Source organism: Pogoniulus pusillus, chromosome Z (genome assembly GCF_015220805.1).
Source record: "Pogoniulus pusillus isolate bPogPus1 chromosome Z, bPogPus1.pri, whole genome shotgun sequence".
Taxonomy (NCBI): domain Eukaryota; kingdom Metazoa; phylum Chordata; class Aves; order Piciformes; family Lybiidae; genus Pogoniulus; species Pogoniulus pusillus.
The window spans coordinates 47,168,173-47,191,857 of record NC_087309.1 but is presented as its reverse complement, the minus strand read 5'-3'; the positions used below and the strand labels follow the sequence as shown (position 1 = coordinate 47,191,857).

The following is a 23,685-nucleotide window of genomic DNA, read 5'->3' as shown; positions in this document are numbered from 1 at the left end:
CACAAAGATGACCAGAGGGATGAAGCACCTCCTCTATGGGGACATGCTGCAAGAGTTGGGGCTGTTCAGCCTTGAGAAGAGGAAACTTCAGGGAGACCTTATAGTGGCCCTTCAGTACCCGAAAGGAGTCTACAAGAAAGGCTGGAGAGGGACTTTTTACAAGGGCCTGTAATGATAGGATGAGAGGGAATGGATTGGCACTTGGTGCCATTGTCTAGCCTTAAGCTCTGTGGTAAAGGGTTGGACTTCATGATCTGTGAGGTCTCTTCCAACCCTGATGATACTGTGAAGCTTAAGAATGGCAGATTTGGCTAGGTAGTAGGAAGAAATTCTTTACAATAAGAGTGGTGAGACACTGTAACAGGTTGCCCAAACCATTCTATGAATCTATGAATTATAAAAGCTTCCTCTCCCTGCCAACAGTCATCAGTAGTTTTCTTTAGTCTTCATGATTGCAAGAAGAATCAGGTGTAGTGAGGTCATGCAAAATTAATTAACGTAATTTACTGCATACTTGTTGAGTATGAATAAGAAGGTTAGTTAAAACCGTAGCAGCAAGTGCCTTGCAGATATGCAAGCTGATAGAAGCATTATAAGGCAGAACATGACCTTCATTTGAGTTTAGCCAATCCTTCAAAGATGGGGTTGTTTGTTCATCTTGTATTGAAGGCAGTGTAGAAGTTTTCAGGCTTATCCTTTTGCAAAGAGTTTTAAAAAGTACCAAAAAGCCTCTGAAAAAGACAAAGATAGAGCCCTTGTGTGATCTAAGATTCTCCCATGGATATCACATCATTTGATAGAGTCCTGCCACAAGTAGAGCAGTTCTTGGTGAAAAACTATTCATGAGCAAAGAAATTTAGGTCCAAACTTAAAAAGTTATAAAAACTGAGCTATATAAACTAGATCAGTTATTGCAATAATAAACTGTCTTTGGTGGCTGGTTTTTTTTCCTCTCATCTTCCAGGGTGGATTCCTAGACTCACAGTTTGTTCCAAAGAAAATAAACACAATTTGTATCTAAGGGTTAAGTTTTTCAGATGCAGTATTAGCCATTTATGAGAAAGCCTCTGACCCAAAACTGTAATCTTCTAAATCACTTCTGGTTTCCTAGTGGAAAAGTTTATTTCAGAAAGTATACTTGTTCTGGTTGCAACATGTTCCAACATTCATTTTTCAGAGGGCAGATGCAATGAGTCTTTCTAAGTGAAAGCTATAAAGATAACTCTAACAGTTCTTTAAGACCACTCAGAACAAGTGGTTTATGCCCAGGCACTCAAAAATGTTTTCAACTTGCTTACTCAAGTGGGCCTCTGGGAAAGGTAAGTCCTTATTGTCAGAAGAGTAGAAATTATTTACTACTGCAACTTGAAACAAGTTTCCTAAAACGTGCTCTATCAAAAGAAGTAGTAAAAGCTGAATAAAGGGAGATTTTGAGAAAAGTGTTTCTGCTGTTGTTGAATCTTTTTGTTTTGTTTTCCAATACATACCCTAGGGAAAATTTAACATAACAGTACCCTTGTCCATGACAAAAATATATCATGAACAAGAGCAGTCTTAAAACCTTGTCATGTAGTTTCCAAGAAAACTGGATGCAAACCTGCATTCACCTCTCCTATAAAATACCATGCCTAGCTCTTCGCTTGCTTTATCACATAACCCTTGTACATCTGATCAGAGCACTCTCAAGACTAAGGTAAGAATCTCAACCCCAGATCCTTACCTTAGTCACCCCTCAACTACTCAAGAGTTTGTGTCAGATGAAGAGCACCTCTATCTTTAGGAGAGAAAGCTACTTGCTGCCCTAGATGATTGCACTGCAAGACTGGGCTATTAACAAAAGTATGACAAATTATCCAGTCTTGCAATGAAGTCACCTAGGGCACCTGGGCACTGAGATACACGGAGTTAGAAACACAAAGATAGAGTAACTAAGGTCTGCAGAAGAAAGGGAAGAACAAAATAGTGTTATGGAGAATTTTCTGGAACTTAAATAAATCAATCACACACAGCTTTAAAGAGCATTAGTTTATTATCTATTCTCCGTGTGTTACCTCAGAAACAGTCTAATTATATACAAAAATTTGGAATGTTGAATAAATGCTGATCAATAAAAACATTTTGTAGCTGTTCACAAGGGATTATTTCTAAACAAAATTGTAAAGGTTTGATTCTGTGTGTTGCTTATTGCTATCTTTGTGTTCATAGAATGTCTTCAAGTATATACACTTTTTTAACTCCAGTCCCGAAAGAAACTAAAAAATATTTACATAATAAATACGTGGGAGACTTCATCTTTTCATTACATCAGGTGAACTGATTCTTTAATGAACTATTAAAAACAGAATTAACAGCATCAACTACTGCCATGATGACTAACATAGGCTGCTGCTGAATTTTGTTTTATTCAACACGTAGTTTAAGATGCATTCAAAATGAAAAGTGCCAGTATTATCTCTCCTCTGACATAATGTCTTCCACTTGCTACAAAATCATGTAGTTTGCCATGTGTTTACCTTTACACAGATACTGAAGGAATAAACACATTTTGATCCCCTTGAAACTCCAACATTTACTGAGTAAAATTAGCATAACACATTTTATTAGATAGTTAATTTGCTACGTTACTGAAGACAAGCTTTGGCCAACTATTTCCACAAGAAATACTAAACTTTTTGCTACAAACCTCCACTTCTGTAGTTCTACCACAGCCAAACAGTTTTTTGGTAGCATTTTCCTGTGAAACATAAATCTGAAAATTAAGTGACACGACAACATTAAAAACATCTCTTACCATTAAAGCAAAATATAATACAGTAATTCCTCGAGGATATATTTAAATGTACTGCAAAATGCATACAAAGTCAGTCCGAGATCAGTAAAGAATCAGTTCTGCTTGTGGGGAGTTTTTCCCTTCTCAGAGATAGAGGTTACGTAGAAGACCAAGGTAATTTAGGGCTTGTCTGTAACGCATTCCCTTTAAAAGGCAATGTGTGGTAAAAATAACATGATCAACAGTAACGAACATATGATGCAAATATTTTGCATTTTCAGTTGATAAAAAGAAAAGGAAACTAAACTAAAGCAAAACACATCTTAGAAGGGGAATGCTGAAGCCTGCCATTATATAGCTATGTTTCTCATTCTTTTCTTGGAAGATTAACAGCACACAGGAAGTAAGTGAAATTTATCAAAATACACCATATTTCTGCTAATATATCAAAACAAAAAATAATTTTCTATGTAAATATCACTGAAAATCAACTAAAAAAAATTAAAATATATAAAGAGTTGTTAAAGGGTTTCCATTAAAATTATTAGAAGTATACACAGTACAATAAGCAATAGATATCCTCTTTGAAAGAAGTGCAATAGTACTGAAGTTCACTTATTTAGGAAGTACTGCCTGTTTATTACCACTAGCATTGTGTAATTCCTCTCTCTTCCAGCTCACTGGACCAAAACTGAAGGAGGATGATGTTGTCACTAGCTTTATTAAAAGCATTTACTCTTGTACACATGGGTTAAAATAAAACAAAACAACTTATACCTGTCTCAAACTACCAACTTTTATGTAATTAAAAATGAACGACGATAGCTGAATATTGCTCCAATGACAGGCTAATCCTTAGCCCTAATTAAAAACAGTTATTGGTCTTCTATGGCACTTTACCCTGGTCCATAACAACCGTGTATTAATTATCACTGCAGATTATGCAGTCTCTGTTCAATTACAAAGAAGAAAGAGAAGAATAATGTTAATGTTTCTGGTAAACAAAATTAATAGGAGCAGAATTGAATATTTTACACAGTAGAAAGGAACAAAGGCAGCCTGTGGTAAATCATTATCACATTAATATAGTTAGAAACCCTTTAATGACTCTGAAGTGTCTAGTTCACATTTAATGTTACCTGTAGGAACAGCCCTTTAAGAAACATAATTAAGAACTGGTGGGTTGTAAGTACACCCTCCCTCTGCTTTTTCACCTCACCACAGCAATTCTCCACCACCGTTAGAAGTTTTACAAACTTGCTTTGGTTACCTAGCTCCATGCGTATGGTTTCCTTTGATTGACAAGGCAAAGTGAAGGCCAAACACACAACAAAACCGAGATGTCTTTCGTAACTCTTCCTGTATCATTTACTTTGTGTGTGTGTTTAAATAGATAGTACAGGTAACAACCTTTAAAAACTGGCCATTTCAGTTTCATTTCTAAAATCTGTAAGGTTAAAACGGAGTAGATTTTATAAAAATTAAAAGCATCACCATTAGCACAAAACTGGGGATTTCCACAGCAGAGAAAAAGCTCTGGGCACGTTTCCACAGTACAGTTGAAAAAAAAGATTAAGTACTCAAGAAAACCCAACTTAACATGAATCACATGTGGCAAATGAGTATTCAGTGACTCCATTAAGAATAAATCCTGTAGAATGTTACACGTTTGTAGTTATAGTCTTCCTAAAAAACACTGTAAGCTTTTATTGCATTTTCTATTGGTAGACGTACGCTGCAAAACTAAACGCTTTTTCTTCTTTCCCAACTCCAGATAGTTGTTTCACCTAACCTTTATTCTGTCCAGCCAGCACCACCTTCCATCTACCCATTCACCTATACAATGTGCACATAGCAGAGCCAACATTTCGTATTTCCCGTCCCTATCTACAGAAGTGGTTTCAGCATAACACATTAATATCTGGTGAATAAAAATAAAGGCAATAAACAGCTACAGGACAGACAGCCCTGCCATCTGTCCATTCGCTACAACCGAGGCTTCATGAAGCCTTGCACAGAGTTTAGTAATGTGTATGAATTATCCAAAAATAAACCTACCATCTGTACAAAAAACCAACACAGGTTTGTTCTTGGAGGAGTGATCCTTAAATTGCTATAATGCTTAAAAACAAGTTTATTCACCATATGCATTTCTGAAGTGATTTCCTGTATGTTCTATACAGTGTTGTTTTTTTTTTCCCCTTTAACCACAAGTTCAGTATTTCCTGTACAAATTTTGATCATAATTCTTTTCAAGTTCCTTTCACATATAAAAATAGCAAAATATTCCATTTCCCAGAAGTCCTTCAACAAATCCTGCTGGCTTTTTCCCCTAATACACAGTATTTATGAAGAAACTTCTCTTACAATGATGAGTTCCACTGCATTCTGAAAAGTCTTTAGCAAAGACACTGCTTGTCCATGATCAATATTGATGAAGCTGTAGCCATTAGCCTAAAAAGAAATATTTAAAATTGAAAATGATAACCTCACATGCCATGTTAGTGATACATGCCTTGTATGTCATGTTCATTTATATTTAAGTTTTGAGGTTTTAAATAACCAAATTCTAAAGCAAATGCAGGCTACAAACCACTGCAGATTTGCAGATGACACTGCTGATGCCAGCTAACACTTACCTCTGTGTTAGCCCTGGAAGAATTATGCCCCTGAACTTATTATGCATAATTACCAGACAAAACTGAACTTTAAACCATTCACAGCAGACACCTAATCCATCAGTCTTAATATAGCCATGCAAAAAAAACCCACAATCAAATGGAGTACAAGCATTATATCCCAGCTTAAATATTAGGATATCAGGAATGGCATTTGTGATAAATTAAAACTGTTAGAAGCCTTCAACAAAAATTAAGGGGGCTGGGAGTCATCTTAGGGTGTAAGACCTCCTGAAGCCACCCCCAGCTTTAACTTTCTTACAACTTTAAACAGCATTGGCACTCTTGGGATAGGTATGGCTTGGCAAACACAGGCAGGCCTAAGTGGTCTAAAAAAGACAGAAAAAAACATGGCTGTGGTTCCATTTCTTGCTGTATACTGCTGCGAATTCATGTTCAGTCTGGGTGGCAGAATCTTGCAGGATGACAGACTGTGAACATTTTTTAAACTGTTACTGCTTCTAGCCCATCTTTCTTCCTGATCTACTGCCCTTCCACGGTGACAGAGAACTGGGTATGTGCTCTGCACCTTAGCTATGCCATATTGCAGTTGCACTTCCTTATGCCATCACCAAGCTCTTGCTGTTGCTACCAACTGTACAGATTTGTGGTACAGGCAGTAGTTTTTAAACCTGTCTAGGGCTAGAGAGGAAGATTCAAGCACAGACTGTTCATAGGGCAAAAGTGGAAATAACCCTTCAAAATCATCATCTCCACAGAGTGTTCTAGGCTTAACCTAATATGCAAAAGTACCTTAACATTTACAGGCAATTTTCTAGTCTCCGTGTCACGTAGAACGTTTTTATTAGACATGCATTATGTGCAATAAACAAAAAGCAAAACCCAAGCACTGCCAACATGATGAAAGGTAATTTCATTAAAAAATTCACACAGACAAATGAAATTCCATAAGGACAGGCATAAACTATGAAAAAAAACTCCACCTTTCAGACATTTTCCACTCTATAAATACATCATGAATACACTATGAGTATTTTCAAAGGTTTAACATGGTTCTTGTTCTTGTATGGTGCACTGGAAGGTTACTCCCATTGCTTAAATGTGCCTAAATTGGCCAAAAAACTGTGGACCTTTCTTGCCCCAGTGAGGACAAAGAAGAATATCATGCCCAAAACCAAACCACATTTTAGTCAGAACAATCTAATCTCAGTTTAGTTTTCTTGTGTGCTTTTTGGCTTTACCTCCCATTCAAAGGACTAGGCTGAGTTTCCAGTTTGGCTGTTCACAGAATGCTGTGGTTTAATTGAGATATGGGGAGGTACGGGGGTGGCTTTTTGTTTGTTTTGGGGTTTTTTTTTGGGGGGGGGGGGCTGTATGCGTGTTATTTGTTTGTTTAGGTTTCAATTAGTTTGCTTTTAGAAAACTGAAATGAAGCAGAGTTGAGACTATCAACATTTTCAAACCAGTAATGTGGTGAACAATTAACTATTTTACAAGCTCCGCAGTGCCTCAAAAGATGTGTTAGCCCGATTAACTAAGAAAGTAAGGCTTGTTCATTTCCCTGGCTCTGCCCCAAATATCTTATGAGCTCATAAGGCAAGCTCAAACAGATCTGTTACAGAAGAGATCTGAATGGTACCAACTTCCTGTGGAAAAAAAATGCAAAGCAGCAGCAGAGAAATCTCTGCTCTTGAAGGAACCTGCTTGGCTTGCCTGCAGCAGATAGGGCAGCCAAGAGGTACATGCTGTGACCAGCCAGATACCAGCCAGTGCAGAGGGATTTTCTGCCAGCACTTGCAGATGTCCAGCCTGTCAGCTGGGGGAGAGGTTGCAAAGACTGGTAGGAATCACAGGATGGAGGTGGATGCACAAGCAAGAAGCAGCTGTTGAGGTTATGAGAGACTAGTGTTCAAGTAACACATTGTTCGGAACAGCTCATGTGAATGACCACAACTTGAATAACTGACTGACAAAAAGCCTAGTGAAATGCTCACTTTCCACCCTGAATGACAACATTAAGCCTGCTTTTCTGTCTTTACAGGTATGAAAAAAATAATCAGAACTTGAAACATGATCCAACTGATCAAAGCTCCAGTCTGTATCACCTATCCTAATCGTAGACAGATAAAAATTAAAAGCTTCATGCCAGAATATAAGAATGCATCTGGAAAAACTACTAGTAACCTACTTAAAAATTAAGTATTCTGCTGTTAGAAAAGGTGCAAACCACAAATGAACTGTTATATTGCACAGGCTAGTTAATTAGGTGACTGCAGTACCTGAATTATTTTATCCCCGGGCTGCAACAGCTTTGATGCTGGTCCATCTGGTTGCACTCTGGTTACAAAAATACCCTTGAAAAAGAAGAGATGGAAAATGTTTTTGACTATTTATTTTGTAAACAGTGCAGCAGCATGAAACATGTAATTCAAACTAGATTTTCAGTTTTCCATACGAGGTAGAAGAGAAGGCAGTACTACTCAGCAGGTTTATTGCCTTCAATAACTGCCTTCCAGTCATCAAGTCCAGGAGAACTGCTTTTAAAGGAGCTGAAGGGCAAACTCTGATCTTCATCTATTTAATTTGGCAGATACATATGTCAAGATGAATTATCACCCTCCAGAAAGAAGGTGGTAGGCTAAATCATGTTCTTTTTTCAGAGGTTTCCTAACTGTAAATTCCGTAATTCACTGTCTTAAATATGTTGACTTACACTTGGAATTGTAATGTCATGTGGCCACTGTGGTCACCTATCACTTTGATTTTCTGTATCATAGAATCATAGAATCAACCAGGTTGGAAGAGACCTCCAATATCATCCAGTCCAGCCTATCACCCAGCCCTAGCCAGTCAACTAGACCATGGCACTAAGTGCCTCATCCAGGCTTTTCTTGAACACCTCCAGGGACGGTGCCTCCACCACCTCCCTGGGCAGTCCATTCCAATGCCAATCTCTCTCTCTGTGAAGAACTTCCTCCTGACATCCAGCCTAGACCTACCCTGGCACAACTTGAGACTGTGTCCCCTTGTTCTATTGCTGGTTGCCTGGGAGAAGAGACCAATCCCCACCTGGCTACAACCCCCCTTCAGGTAGTTGTAGACAGCAATGAGGTCACCCCTGAGCATCCTCTTCTCCAGGCTAAACACCCCCAGCTCCCTCAGCCTCTCCTCATAGGGTTTGTGTTCCAGGCCCCTCACCAGCTTTGTCGTTCTTCTCTGGACATGTTCCAGCACCTCAACATCTCTCTTGAATTGAGGGGCCCAGAACTGGACACAGCACTCAAGGTGTGGCCTGACCAGTGCTGAGTACAGGGGAAGAATCACCTCCCTTGTCCTGCTGGCCACACTGTTCCTGATGCAGGCCAGGATGCCATTGGCTCTCTTGGCCACCTGGGCACACTGCTGGCTCATCTTCAGCCTACTATCCACCAGTACCCCCAGGTCCCTCTCCTCCTGGCTACTCTCCAGCCACTCAGTCCCCAGCCTGTAATGCTGCTTGGGGTTGTTGTGGCCAAAGTGCAGTACCCTGCACTTGGCCTTGTTAAATCTCATCCCATTGGAATTATCATATATTCCAGATTTTCTTCCTCTTAGCCCTGGAGTTCAGTGGTTTGGGGAATACATACACTTCCCCCACGTACCTTTGGTAAACACTAGAAATATTATTAAGCAGAATTATTTTAAGATGTATTACTATAAAATACTCACATCATCTTCAGGTTTGAATGGATTCCCTCTACCACCAACTCCTCCTGAGATGCTAAATCCAAGTTCTGGATCCTTGTCAATTCTCACTCGAATCTAAGTAGTTAGAACCAAATTTAGATGAATTGGATGAAAAATCTGCATTCAAAGCTCATGTAATGAAATTATTAAACAATGCAGGTGAACAAAAGCTTTTAAAATAGTAATTTAAAAAACCCTACAAAAGAACCACACACAAACACACTTATGTATCAAGAAAGTATCTCTAAACATTAATTCATAACAAAGTTGCAATAGAACAGCATCATGTAGCATTGTACCTAAGTTTTACTTCAGGATCACATCATTATAATCATAGTTCACTTGGAATTTAAATTCAGACATATTTTGACACATGCAGATGCATTCAATGCCCTCAGCAAATAGAACAATCTATGTTCCCATCAAAGAACCTGCACCTCCTATTTCTGTGCTACCTCCAGCTGAAATTTAAAAAAACAAACCTTGTTCCTACCTTCTCTCTGAGCAACCAACACTATCTCCCCTTTCTTTTAGAAACTATCCTCTTAAGACAGTTGACTAGAAAATTTAATTTTACACAAGAAGCAGACATCTTCACTCTAGCACAGAATGAAAATGTAGTTCTTGGCATTTCTTCAAAAGCCTGTAACAGAGAGGAAGCATCCTGTGTCCACAAGCAGAAAAAGGTTGCCACAATGAAAGAGACATTAAATAGTCTAACAATTTCTTACCCACATCTGTATATCACAAACAAACCGGATTAATTATCAAGCATGCATCAGATGCTCACACTATTTTATCCTACCTCCTGTTTTATGGATTTCTACAATTCTAGGTTTTTAAAACCATTCTGGATAGCAATGAATAGATGCAAAGTACTCTAAGCTGTTTTGCTACGGTGTGTGTTTTTCAATTACTAAATAAACAACGAGTTTATGATCCATAAATGTGGTTGAGAAATGAATTTCTAACTTGGAAAACGGGTGCAACTTCCTATACAATTTCAGTCACCACCTGAAGAAGAATTATGATAATAAATGAAAATTATACAACAATTCACTACCACTGACAGACAGATGCCATATCATGAAGTTAGACTTCATCCGCACCTCTTGCTTTGCCAGCTCATGGCTTTGTCTGGGAGAACACTGGGACTGGGTATAAGGAGGCTGGTGCGCAACTTTCAACATCAGATAATCAATTAGTTGCTCTCTAGATGGATGTCTTGCTACTGACGACTGAGGAGGGAGATGATGGACTTGGCTGTAGTTTGCCTGAGGTCTCTGAGGCTGGCACATTTGTCCATTTGTCAAAGGTATCTGAATAAAACACGAATACTCAATGTCATCCAGTTTCTAAGCATCAACCCTCCAGTCTTCCTTTATTATTTCAATATTGCTCAATCCTCTCTGCTTTTAATTTCAAGGAACATTACTAAAACTACTCAATCGTGTACTTTTACTTAACTGTCTTCATAGTCACAAGCTCTGACCTACTGAGAACAAACGTGAAAAATAAGAACTTTGAGCAGTTATCACAGACCAGAACAGACAGTCCTTGCTTTTAGCACTCATGTCACTGAGTTACCTCCAATCATTGTTTTCTAGCAGTGCAACCGATACGACTGACACTTATTGATATTATTAGAGTTTGCATATTTGTTCCATAAAATTCACATTTTTTAATCATTCCCAGCAGATCACACACAAAATAAAAATCTCTCACAGACAGCTGGCAGGAATTGTACACTCTCCAAGCATCTTTAGGTGACCACTTGACACAAAAGCTTCCTGAGCTAATTCACATACACCTTTGTAGTAGTATTTCCAGTTGATATAACTCTTTTGTTAACACATCTGTCACTGATTTGATAGGTATAATGACAGAAAACAGCAGAAGCTATATAACTGTCAACACACACAGTGCACTAAAAGCATGTCACCTGGAACGATGCTGGAGATGACAAAGTTTCTTACTGAAGACTCAGTTACTGTTCAGCTGAGCATTAAGATGGGCAGGGCAGGCTTCTCCTTCCTCACCCATATGCCTTGCGCTCTTACCCATATTCAGCAGTCAGTCACTTGTCTGTATGATTCCCACATTCCAAAACTGCTATAGGCCTGAGATATGGAATTTTTTTATGTCTGTCACTAATATCAAAGGATACAGCAGACAGCAAAGTACTCTCTCAATATTACAAATGTCTGAAGTTTGTGAAGTTCAACATTTAAGCGTGCAATACGAATGGACATGCATCAGAATCTATTCTGTTGAGATGGGTTTGTCAAACCAATTCTGAGAAAAGGCAATGGGTGTACAGGTAATTTTTTAGCTTATTTATAGATTCAAAGTACTCAGTTTACATTATTTTCTACTGCCTTTTCTTAAAACCTAAAGTTAACATGGGAAACTATTTTTTGTTGTATAGCCAGGAGGAAGAGTTTACATAGGCAACATGTATCACCAGTTATGCACATTCCCTGTATCCAGTGTCTGTTAAAATGCAGCTCAAATTAGTGAAGAACATTAATTCCTGCATTGTAGTAATTTACAAATACCCACTTAGTTTCATGGTAGTAAGGCCTGCCTGTATGGACGGTCCTTAGAGATGAATACAGAACCTCTCCTACAAATTCTAGGTTACCACCACAATTTTATCCCAACAGATGTCATTATGTTCTTTACAAGGTTTGGTCACGCTTTAGATTGCTTTCTTGAAATCATTTGCCATATTCTAATTTCCACTTGCAGTTACATCTTTGGCTGTGAATTTCTTCCTTCAAAGTCACTGATGAAAAACAGTGAGCACCACCCTCCTTCATGTAGTTAACGATTTTGTCTTCCAAAAATAGGATGCTAGTTCATTTACACCACCAAGAAGCCCCTGTTACAACTGCTACCCCAACATAAGTTTCTACTACCAATACAATAATACATCCTGGCAAATAATCAGAAATATATCCCATCTGTGGCCTCATTTAAGTAATTACCTGCACAGCTACTTTCTTCATGCTGTCTGGAGGAACATCTTTGAGACTAAGTGTTGCAGATGAGTAATTCTGTTGTCCTGAAATGAAGACTTCATCCTGGCATTGATCTCCTGGAGTAGAAGCCTGGGGATGCTTTAAAAAGAAAATGGCAGTAAAGATGACCATCTTGATATAATTGAAACAGAAAAATTATCCTAAGAAGCACCAAACAGAACATCTTAAAGGCTTTATTGCTCTTTGATTAACTAGTACATTGTTGATATTAGAAAATCTACAAGTAGACACCCCATCTGAAAATACTGATGGATATTAAAACAAAAAAGGCATCTGCAGAGGTGTCTGATCACCAATAAACTGATAAGAAAAATCAGCAAATGCCAAGAATTGCCTCCTCAATGATTCTGTGTTTAAAAGAAATCTTCTGTTGCCTTTATCCTGTTCAGTAGAGCTAACATAAATAATATCACTCAGAATGCTCAGAGTTAAAACAAGTAAATATCCTATTTTTTTCACACATTTCCTCACATTTCTTGAATGCCTACAATATCTTACAGTACAGTTTACATCATCTGAATTTGCTTGGGGGAGGAAAAAGCATAACAACATTTTGTTCAAATCTTCATCAACCTAGGTTAAATTCGGGATGTTCACATATATAAAATGAAACCAGACAGTTTTACATAGGTTCAACCATTTATAAAAGTGAACTTAAAAATTCTAATTTATGGCATTAAATTGAAAAAAGCCTTTCAGTAAACTTAAGCCATATAAAGTGAAGCCAAAGAATTAGATTTAATGTCTACTAAAATATTCCAAAATATAAATTATATACTTCCTATTGAAAGCATTGTCCTTATGTAAACTTATGCATAAGGACAAGTTTACATAACTACCAGTTTAAGGACACCTCACATATTCTGTTCTTTCCCCCTCTATATATTGGAATAGTGTCCTGTGGGTACTCACTCGAACAACGTGCACACCAGAACCTCTTCCGTCTGCAACACTCAAGGCAACACTACCCTGGCTGCCATGCAGATCCCTAGAGCTGCCATAGTGAAAGCTGCTAACTGCAGCATAATTGGAATTAAAGGACCTAGACAGCATGCTCTGAATAAAGAAGGGACAGATTTAACACAGAGATTAGTGCAGCATGCATAAACCACAAGACAGTTATACATAGACTAATACAAATTTATTCCATTGTCATGCAAGATAAAAACCATGCAAGAACAGTGCGACTGTGATGTGTCAAACACAACTCAGTGACCTCTATTTACCTTTATTTACTGTAAATCAGCATGCAATCAGGAGTTAGCATGCAGAATTACATGTAAATAAAGTTGTTCAAATGTCCATGTGTGTGGAAAAACAAAGGTGTGCACAGCTTATCAGAATTTCTAGGTTTCATTAAATTTGCAAGATATCAAATACGTTGTAGGAAGACAAGCTGGCAGTCAAGATGAACACCTGCACAAAACCGTCTAATTCTAGTTACTGTTTTGTGTTTCACACCCCACCTCTTCCTCCCCCACATTACTGGTGAAGTACAAATAAAACTTTACACAGAGATCTGATTGTTTGACCAGGTTTTCTTGCTATGCTGTCAACACCTGCAAGGCAAGTAACACTTCGCTCAAGAAAATGAATGAGCCTCTTTTAAAGAAAGAGGCTTGAAGGAAACTCTGTGCCACTATAATCAGGTAACATGAGCTTTGGTTTTGTGTGTCATCACCTTGCAAACTAGACCTCTGCAATACTGGCAAAGAAAGATACAGAAAGAATGACTTCAGAAAGAACACAGTAGACAGTCTTGCAACCATAGACTTGCGTAGTTGTAACACCAAAACAAAACAAAGACTCCACAAAAGAATAGAATGAAAATCCTCCATGTGCTACCCAATAAGTGAAATAAGCCTACCTTCAAAAGGAAAGACCCATGAAAAAAACATGATCAAAGTAAAGATTACAATCCAGCAAATGCAACAGTTTTGTGGATTTGTTTTAGTTCAGTTTGTTTGGTTTGTGTCTTGTTGTATTGCATTTGGGGTTTTTTTTTATGTCTAGTTTTTCCCGTTTAAAAAAAAAAGGAAAAAAGTCAACAAAGAAGTTCAACATACCTAAGATACTGCAATAACTCTTCATATATTTTAATGCTTTTCTGTTGACTACATACAGCAATTTGATTTTTAAAACAGTCACTAGTCCTTGAGCAGACATTTACTCTTTCATGCTAATTCTGTGTTGTGGAATTAAAACTAGTTTAGTAATCAAACTCATATCCCTCAGCATATTCATACTCCCCAGGTGCTCTGGTAGTAGTCATTGGAACTTCCTTTGGAAAATAGTATTTACTGACAACACTGAGCTTTTCTGGGCCAAGGCTCTTGGATAACCTGTCAACTTGACAGCATAGGAGGCCACCAACAGTGTTTTGTGGTCAGTGGATTTAAAGCCTCCACTCGAGTCTCCAGAGGCATTCTCCATCTTGTGAGGGAAAGACTGTATTCAGCATTCAAGTCCCTCTTTACTAAACATTCATTGCTGCTTGTCTAAGTTTCAAGCCAAACACTCAGACGAAACTGCCAAGCTCTAAGTTTCCCTTATCTTCTAAGTACCTAAAACACCACCTTAAAACTCTTCTCAAAATAGCCTCTATAATTAGGCAGGTAGCTTTCTTCTCCTACTTGTACAGGCAACTCCCCAAATCAAGAGTACAGGAGGCTCCTCTCAGAGGGTCCTGTGTTTCTCCCTCTTGTAGGAGAGATATAAGTGGCAAGACAGATAAAAATACAAGGAATACACGGTGAGACTAGCAGGTTGCCTTCTGCAAGTGTCTATAGCAAACTACTTTACTATGAACATCCCTAAATCAAATATGAACACCCTAAGACAGTCTACTTGGATGCAAAGAGACCATCACTAAGTAACAGCAGTTTAAATCTCGAGTTGCACTATCTATAAGTCAGATCTTCAACAGAAGTCAAAATATTCCTAAAATCTGTGGGGTTACAAACTTGTCCATCATGAATTAAGATTTCAATTAACTCAGTTTAGTGAGCTTCAAGATAATTACATCGCCTGAGAGTAGCTGTAGTCAATGGTTCATAAAATCTCCTTTTCATAAGTAGAAAAAATTATTCTGCAACTGAAGTAGAAAAGACATGAGAAGTTCTGCAAACATAATTTTTCTCCTTCTCAACACTGAGCACAGCATATCAGTACTGCAATTGTTGTTTCCTTTAAATTAAAACTCTTAAAAAAATTACATGGAGTTGTAAGAAACTGTTAGTTTAAGACAAGAAGAGATCCCTAATGGCAAATCTGGGAAGTATTTTTAATTTATCTAATTTTAGTTTGGAAGAGAGAAACTGCAGCATCTAGTAGGTGAACAATGCTCCTCTTAATTTTACTTCTCTATGAAGCTTTTGTATTTCCTAGTGATATTTCTGAAGATTGGTGCACCAGAGAAGACATTTTCAGAAATCTGAATATGCCAATGGCATTAAATCCCCTGATTTTTATTCCAATTTAATTAAAAAAATATTTTGGAATAAACATATGATCTGAACTTCAGATTAAATATTATTTAATTATAAGTATCAACTCCAATCTCCACCTAATTTACTCAAGTGTCTTAGGGCATTAACAGCCTGCAGAATGGTAACTCAAGTATTTAAGGCTTGAGAAATGTCATTTTGGTTACTCTAAACCAATACACATTAATCAACACACATATGATATTCCACTGTATTTTTACAAAAGCTAAGTTTACTATAAATCAGTTATTCAACAGAGTACACCACTCCTGGGAGGTGCAACCTGCTCAGTTCTTCACATTGTAGCTAATGTTTACTACCTAAATAGTTTGTCTTAAGCTTTGCAGTTTGAGCTTGGAATGGATGAGGAAGTAAGCAAAGAGTATGTTTGGAGTGAATCTGCCTGTACCTAAGTGACCTCACAGCTGGAAAATTCTACTTGGTTTTCAAAGCCCTCCCCATTTCAGTTCAGTTTGTGGGCAGAAAAAAAATCTGTAGATAGCTCGGTGATTATTGTGAGAAGCGTGTCGTCATTTAGGTTCTTTGATCTCTGATTGTTAACACCTAAAAAAGGTCAATTGTAGACTTAGAAAGATGGCACCAATTAACTTCTATTCAGCTTTAGTAACTCTTTGCTTTCACAATTAAGAGCTTAACAATAGACACTGATTTTCAATGAAGCTCTTATTACTTAGAATTCTGCATTAGTCACAATCATAGATGCAATCATCACCAATGTCATTGTAAACCTCTCTTTCATTCCCGACTAAATTTCTTAGGGTGTACAATACATCTAGCAAAAAATGGCCATACACAAAGTACAAATTAAAAAGGATCAGCATATCAAATCGCAATTTGTAGTCAAAACCAGCCTTTAAAGGAATCAGTTTAGATGCAGCCAGCTTGTAGCATTATTTTGGGTATACTTAAATTTATTCTGACTTTCTAGGAGTCAGAACATTTCCTATCTTGCAGCTTGCAAGAGGAAAACTTCAGCATTCAAAAGGGTGTCTTTTGGGAATTGAAGTGCCTTAACACATTTGCTTAGGTAAGCAAGACAATAAACAGGGCAATTGCTATTGAATAATACTGTCATTATTTTAAGACATGATGGAGTCTGTCACCTGTCACAACAGTCCATGAAAGTTTGTTATGGAACAGGAACAAATAAAATTCAAGTACCTGCAGACAGCAAGGCCGTGCACCCCACTTACAGCCATAACTGCTAAGCTGAATTAGCCTAATTATTTATTCATTTATTAGTACTTGGAATTAATTGCCAGCTAAAGGTGGACATGAGTTATCCTTTCAAGCTGTATTATGTATCTAGAAATCCTCTCACTTTCCATTCCCACCTTGACATACCTGTAATAGACTTTCACTAAAAGTTTGCTGAAGGTATTCTGGAACACTTGAATTGCCTAAAATAAATGTTTCAAGCTTTTTGTACTGAGGTGTGAACTCTACAAAATACCATTATAACACTTCTATGGTTCAGCAGTCCATCTGAAGTGGGAGGAAAATACCCACCAAACAGGTTGAAATAAACATTTACAACTAACAGCTGCTGAATGGGTTGCGTTCTCCATTGTCAACATGCTCTTCAGGCTCTGTTCTTACAATCACTTCAGCAACAAATTGTGTGTGTGCATAGAACCACCGAAGCAAGCTTAATTTGGAGAAAATCTGAGGCCAAAAATATTAACTCAAGAACGACTTGCAAGCTTTGATTAAAACTGCATTTTTTTACCAATAACAAAACAATTGCACTGAAACACTTCTACCTTTTTTTCCTTTAACACACTGCCAACTTGGAGAATAAAGCCACCAGTTTCCAATTTTCAAGTGAAAAGCAGGAATCAAACTTTATGACCTCTTCCCTGAATGCTCTGCCATTTTAGATAAATAGTAGGTAAAACAGATTAAAAAACAAAATTACTTGATTCCTGGTGAAACTATAATTGAAAACAAGCATGCACCTGATGAACCCTCCAAGAGATCCACAACAAAAGAAGAAAATATACACATGTAAGGAAAGGACAGAGTGAGGTCCAGTAACTATTTCTGCCTGTGCAGCACATCGAAATGTAACAGATATTCGCAGGTAACTGTTGCAGGTATTTACTGTTCCACTTTCTGGATGGGGAAATCCTCTATGACACAATAAAATCAGTGTGATGCTCATGTTTTTCACACAGACTATTTTCAGTTTAAATTCTTAAATGAGAACTCAACAAAACTACTACAGAAGACTGCTGCAGGTAGTAGAATTGGCAAGTCCCACTGAAATGTGTGAATGCAGAAAACATTGCTGCCCCTGGAAAGCCACCTGTGCCCTGCCCTGTTGGCCACGGGGCAGAATTGACTATGTGCTTCCCTACAGCTTACATATATAGCCACTAGAGAGCACCTTGACATCTAAATAATCTCTTGTCTCTAGCCCAGAATAAAGCGTGCTTTGCACCAGGCAAGCAAATTGTGTCTCCTGAATATATACAACATTTCTGTTTACAAATGGTATCAAACTTTCCTCATCTTCCTTCAGTTGATTGGTGTATACCCCTTACAGCTTGTCAAAGTCATTATAAATGCTCATCACTTGTCTGGAACCCATGGTTAAGAATTTTTTTCTGGACTGAAAGCTACTTTGTATCTCTCCTCATGTAAATTAAACTCTTAAAAGTTGGCTGGTTTTTTTTCCCTTTCCCTAACTATATCAGGTAGAAAAAGTTAGTTACCAGGAACTAGCTTCTTCAATTTGTCCAACAGACATTGTACAACCTCCTCCTTCTCTTTCTCCCTCTGGTTATTAAATTCTATAAACCCAAAATAAACAGGTACTTGAGGGGTTTAGCAAAACAACTCCAAACCACCACCACCACCAAAAACACTCCAACAAAATAAACACCACCCCTTCAAAACAACAAACAAAAAAAATCCCCAGCAAAAAACAACGAACCAAAAGCCTCAACAAAACCAATCCTGCAAAAACCATTATGCCCTCTCTCTTAGTTAAGTACAGTGTATTTGTAACTAACAGGATTAATTTCAGTAACAGACTCAGAAGAGTCACAGCAAAAGCAATACCATTAAATATTCATCATAATACTTAATTCTGTATACCTGTTTCTGTCACTGCTGTGTCTTATGCTTTTAAAAAAAAAAGAAACACCATTTTAAATCCATGAAAGCTTTGTCAAAACAATAAATGTTCCTTAAACAAGCTCTGTAATTTAACTTGTTCTCTGAATGAGTTCTGTCATTAACTGAAATTATTTTCAGATTTAAAAGCACTTCTGAAGTCTGGTTCACAGCTAAACTCCCCTACCCTGCCCAGTCCAGCTAATTTTTAATTAAAGAGAAATCGTGAAACCGTTATTCTAAAAGAATGAAGAAATACTCAGTACATTTCTATCATTTGCACATTATCATATTTGCCAGCTGCCATATAGGATCATATCTGCATTTTCCAGTTTAGCCTTTGTTTTTTAAAGTTAGTCATATCCCAGAGAGTATCAAGTACAATTTTATGCACATTCACATTTAAACTCGTAAATAAGTCTGAGATTGATAAGTAAAAGCTATTTTTAAATGCTTTGAGGCTAGAAAAAAAGAAACACACACATAATACATGTATATTGCAGCAAAGCTAAGACTCCATATCCTTTTAGGAGAAAATAAATATGAAGGCTTACTTATGAAGCATAATAAAAAGTATGGTCAAATATAAAGAGAATCAGGTCAGGCAATTAATTTCACTTCAGTGAAGTACTGCAGAAGTACCAGAACAGACATCACTTGTATATTAAACACTGTTCCTTACAAGTCAAACGTGGATGATACTAGCATGGGATATGGACAAACCGCACTAGCAATGCACTAAAGTTTTGTATCGCTTTGCATTCAGGCATTGCTGGGGGTTTCTGCTTCTTTGCCGTCTCCTGTAAGGTTTGATAAACATATCCAGCAGAATGGAAGACCAGAGAATGCATCTTTTATTAGGGTTGGAACATGTTAACGATTGTGACCAATCTGTGGGACAAAAGGTCCCCATGCTACACAGTACAGTACTGTGAAAGCCTTAAAATATTTTGTGATTCAAGCTGGATCAGAAGAACAAGGCAGATGTTGTGCAGGCTCCCTGACAAAACGAACCCCATATCCCTTTCTATCATTAAGAGCTACTCAACTTAGAACAGAACAACAACTCCTTCCAAATACTTGGATTTGCAAAGAAAAACAGTTAAAAGTAACTCTCCCAACCATTTCCAAAGAAATTTCTTTAGATATTACAGATAGTGAACTATGTAGCAAAATAATTATAAGCCAAACTATAGCCCTCCAAAAGAAACTAAACCAGAAAATCTATCTAGCTGGCATAATCAACATGCATTTTCGCTGCTCTAAACACTTCCCCTCCAAGGAAACACCATCAGATTAATGGCATTGTAGTGATTCTATTTTGAACTGTTTTAGCTGGACAGCATAGCTAGGCTCTGCCAATCTCTACTAAAATTCTTTGAAGAGATATAATTGTTCAGCTCTACAGACCAGCTCAAATTCCTGATGACATAAAGAATCCTGTTCATTATCTCTAATTCTGTCAAAACCTCCTGTGATTTCCTGAAATGAACAAGATTTTTAAGTGTTCTCATCTTACAGCAATAAATTCATTCAATGATCTGTCAGCTACCCAACTTCAAAAGACAACTGGCTTGGAGGCAAATGCATGATAATTATGGCTTTTGAATTCTTCATCAACTGAAGCTGTAGACCTGTATCTCCACATAGATTTTTTACCCATTTTATTTTTCTTGTTTTTAAAGGGAAGAAATGGGGGCTAAAAAGACTGAACAGAAAGACCAAGAAGTGTAAGGGAGTATTTTAGTAGAACATGAATACAGTGCTACAATAAAAATTTCCTGGCCTGAAAAAGCTGTCCTTGTAATTCAGGAGGTCACTACGATACACGTAATGTACTCTAAAGTAGCTGGCAATTATGACATGAAAACAACAGGGAGAAAAGTTCATTTATATTCTATTATGTGACTTCCTCAATTATTCCTTGCAAGTGTGTTTATCAGAAGTACATTTTCCCAGATGATTAAAAGCAACTCAAAACGCAATAGTATGCAGCTTATTCCACATTCATAAAACAGAAAGGTAGAAAAGTTTAAAAATTGTCATTTTTACCTTTTCTAGTTTTTTTGCCTCAATATGTCGCAGCACCTGTTCCCTCCAGTCATGAGGGACTTTACTTTTTCCTGGAGGGTCTAATAAGGAGTGTTCAGAGTTAACTCTTGGGTTTGATCTCTTTGAAGGGCTAGTCCGCGAGTAATTGAAGTCACTGACTGACATAGTTCTTTCTGGTATTTCATTCACTGACGGCCGAGCACTCTGTGGTCGGGGCACATTTGGACCATCCATGCTGTATGTCCTAGCAGAAAGAGGTCTCTGCTGCCCAGACATTACTGGTGGAGCTCTTCCCATTGAATGCAGATCTCTGTATGTTAAATAATCCCCTTCAGGAACCTGGGTTCGTCTCGAAGGTCCAGTATCCCCAACATTTACAGAGGCTGCAGAAGACACACTACTCTGCCTTTGAAGTGTGTGCCTGCTTGCTCCTGGGAGCAGTCTATCATTTGGTGGAACAGCCCACATATCTGCATGTCTCCCAGCCATCCGCTGGTGAGTGTTATACACAGCACTGGCTCGGACATTGTTATGATTGGAGAAATTCATATTGGCAGAATGCTTTACATAGCTGGGAGCTTCTGTACTGTCAGACCTAAACAGACATGAGGGAGGTAAACTTCCTTGTTCTGCTTGGGTGTTTTGTTTCTGGGGCCATAAGGTGTCTTTTGCTGTTGCACTGCTGCTATACTGAATATTGTACTGCGGAGTGCAAAACATCTGCGCACCACTCATCACTGATCCTCTCACTACGTTAACACCTTCAGGGTTGTGGTTTGAGTCAAACTTCATTACAGTTTTCACAGAAGACCCTAAATCAGATGATGATGATGATGACTCAGGGAAAACTTGCAAAGGCTGGTCATATAGAAGGGTAGCAGATTTACTCCGGACTATGTTTTTTCCATCCGCACTATCAGGTGCTGATTTTACTACCGAGTTTGGCTGTTGAGATCTATTCTCATTGATGATATCATAGATTTTCAGACCACCAGTGTCCACACTGGTGATGCTGTGAGATTTCATCACAGGACCGCTTCTCTGTGGGGACAAATCTTCAGTGCTCCTAGAAGCAGACAGCTCAGCAGAATCACTATCAACTGTAGTGCTTCTCATCAGTTTGTCTTTACTAGACGACTGTACTGTTTCCTCAGGATGTCCGTTTACTTTATTTATTGGATATTTATTTCCATTTTCCAAGTGCTCACTTTTTTCTTTTGTATTGTTATTCAACAAGCCCTTTGCTGAAACTATTTCCTGTGTTTGTAATCTTTCTACGGGGACTGGCACTGCTTCTTCACTAACTAGTTCATTAATATTCATGTTTATTTGGTCTAATTTGTGTGACTCCTCTGCAGGAGTGCTCAGATCAACGCCTTTTCCCATCAGGCCAAATCTTTCTTCAATGGTCAGTTCATATGCAGGCAAATTAGTAACCTTCTCTTGCACATTTTCTTCCATTGTAGCATTTGATTCACTTCCATTTTGCAAAAGATTATTCAAGTTTTCATCTTCTCGCCTGCAAATAAGGATGGCTCTTAAAAGAACTTCCAAAATGAACCAGCATTCATTTAAGAATTATTTCAGAAAAAAAATTAACAACATGCAGCATTGGCCATACTGTGCACACAAGAAGACAAAAACCAGCATACAACCAGATGCATGATCTGCTGTCTTACGGAAACGTATTACACAGAGGCCACAGTTGGGTCAATGTGGTAAAAGAAGTTTGTTTAAAGTAAATAGAAATTATTAAAGACATTTTAAAAGTGTAAAAAAATTCCAAGTGACAATACCTTGTTTTATTAATCAAATACTTGTAAATTCCATGACAATTTTTGGGAAAAGATCTTTCACCTATCAACAATTTTTTTTTTTTAAATGGCACCTTCTAACAAGGAGTTAGCAACCTGGGAGCTCATTCTTTTTGAGCCCATTCTTTCTGAGCCCATTCTTTTAGTTTCTAAAAGTATTTGTAAGCTAATGTTAGCAGTCAAACTAATTGTGTAAACAAAACCAGAGCTTTTTAAAATGGTGTGCTGAACTATTTTGCAGGGATAACAAATTCTAAATACAAAGTTGTTACATCCGATTATTAAAACAAATAATGTCTTCTATGCTACAACAAATTAGCCTCTGAATTTTATTGGTTTGGTTTTTGGTTTGTTTTCTTTTTTAGATAACTACTCATTTTTTCAGCCTTATTTTACAATTATTAAATTATTTAATGAAGTACAAACTACAGGAATGGACACAAAACATGAAAGATTAAGTAACGTTTTTCAGTTATATATTTGCTCAGTGTTATATAGTATCATACAAACCTGATCTTGGCTAGAACAGCAGCATGTGTTTCCTTGTCTGGAGAACAGAGAGAAATATCTTGGCTACTCTCAGTATTTAAGGAAACAGAATCTGACATCCGAGAAGGAGAGGAACAATTGCTGTTATTTTGATTGCTATTGTGGGTAGCTTCATCTGATAAGGAATCAGCATCTTTTGAATTATCTGAAACCAAAAATTGCCAGTTTAGTCACAGACACCTACATCTTTTTCAAAACCAAGTAATGTATGTACTTTATGGTGTTTCAGCATTGCCCCTTATTCTTGCATGTCCTGCATGTGATCCTCAGGAAACTCTTCCAGCTACCTCCATATGGTTTTCCTTCATTCCTACTAAACTCACTCTTGTATACCTAATGGCCAGAAAAGACCTGGAAAGTATTGGACTAGGACAACATTCAAAGCAAAATATAATTTGCTCTCCAAATTTTAAATTGTTTTATCTGAGTCATTACTCCCTCTTAAGGAAATAGTTACCCAGACCA

General features: G+C 37.6%; 1 protein-coding gene across 1 annotated transcript in view; it reads right to left on the bottom strand.

Moving 5' to 3' along the window:
- Nucleotides 1–2,010: 2,010 nt before the first annotated feature.
- Nucleotides 2,011–23,685, bottom strand: part of ERBIN (erbb2 interacting protein) — a 121,634-nt gene continuing 99,959 nt past the window's right edge. Inside the window, exons 20-27 of the mRNA XM_064140884.1 lie at nucleotides 23,182–23,365; nucleotides 20,858–22,376; nucleotides 13,092–13,235; nucleotides 12,126–12,257; nucleotides 10,245–10,454; nucleotides 9,118–9,210; nucleotides 7,689–7,763; nucleotides 2,011–5,224 (exon numbers count right to left, since the gene is read on the bottom strand). Coding sequence (XP_063996954.1) covers nucleotides 5,117–5,224; nucleotides 7,689–7,763; nucleotides 9,118–9,210; nucleotides 10,245–10,454; nucleotides 12,126–12,257; nucleotides 13,092–13,235; nucleotides 20,858–22,376; nucleotides 23,182–23,365 — 2,465 coding nt within the window. The 3' untranslated portion in view covers nucleotides 2,011–5,116. The remainder of the gene's footprint in view (nucleotides 5,225–7,688; nucleotides 7,764–9,117; nucleotides 9,211–10,244; nucleotides 10,455–12,125; nucleotides 12,258–13,091; nucleotides 13,236–20,857; nucleotides 22,377–23,181; nucleotides 23,366–23,685) is intronic.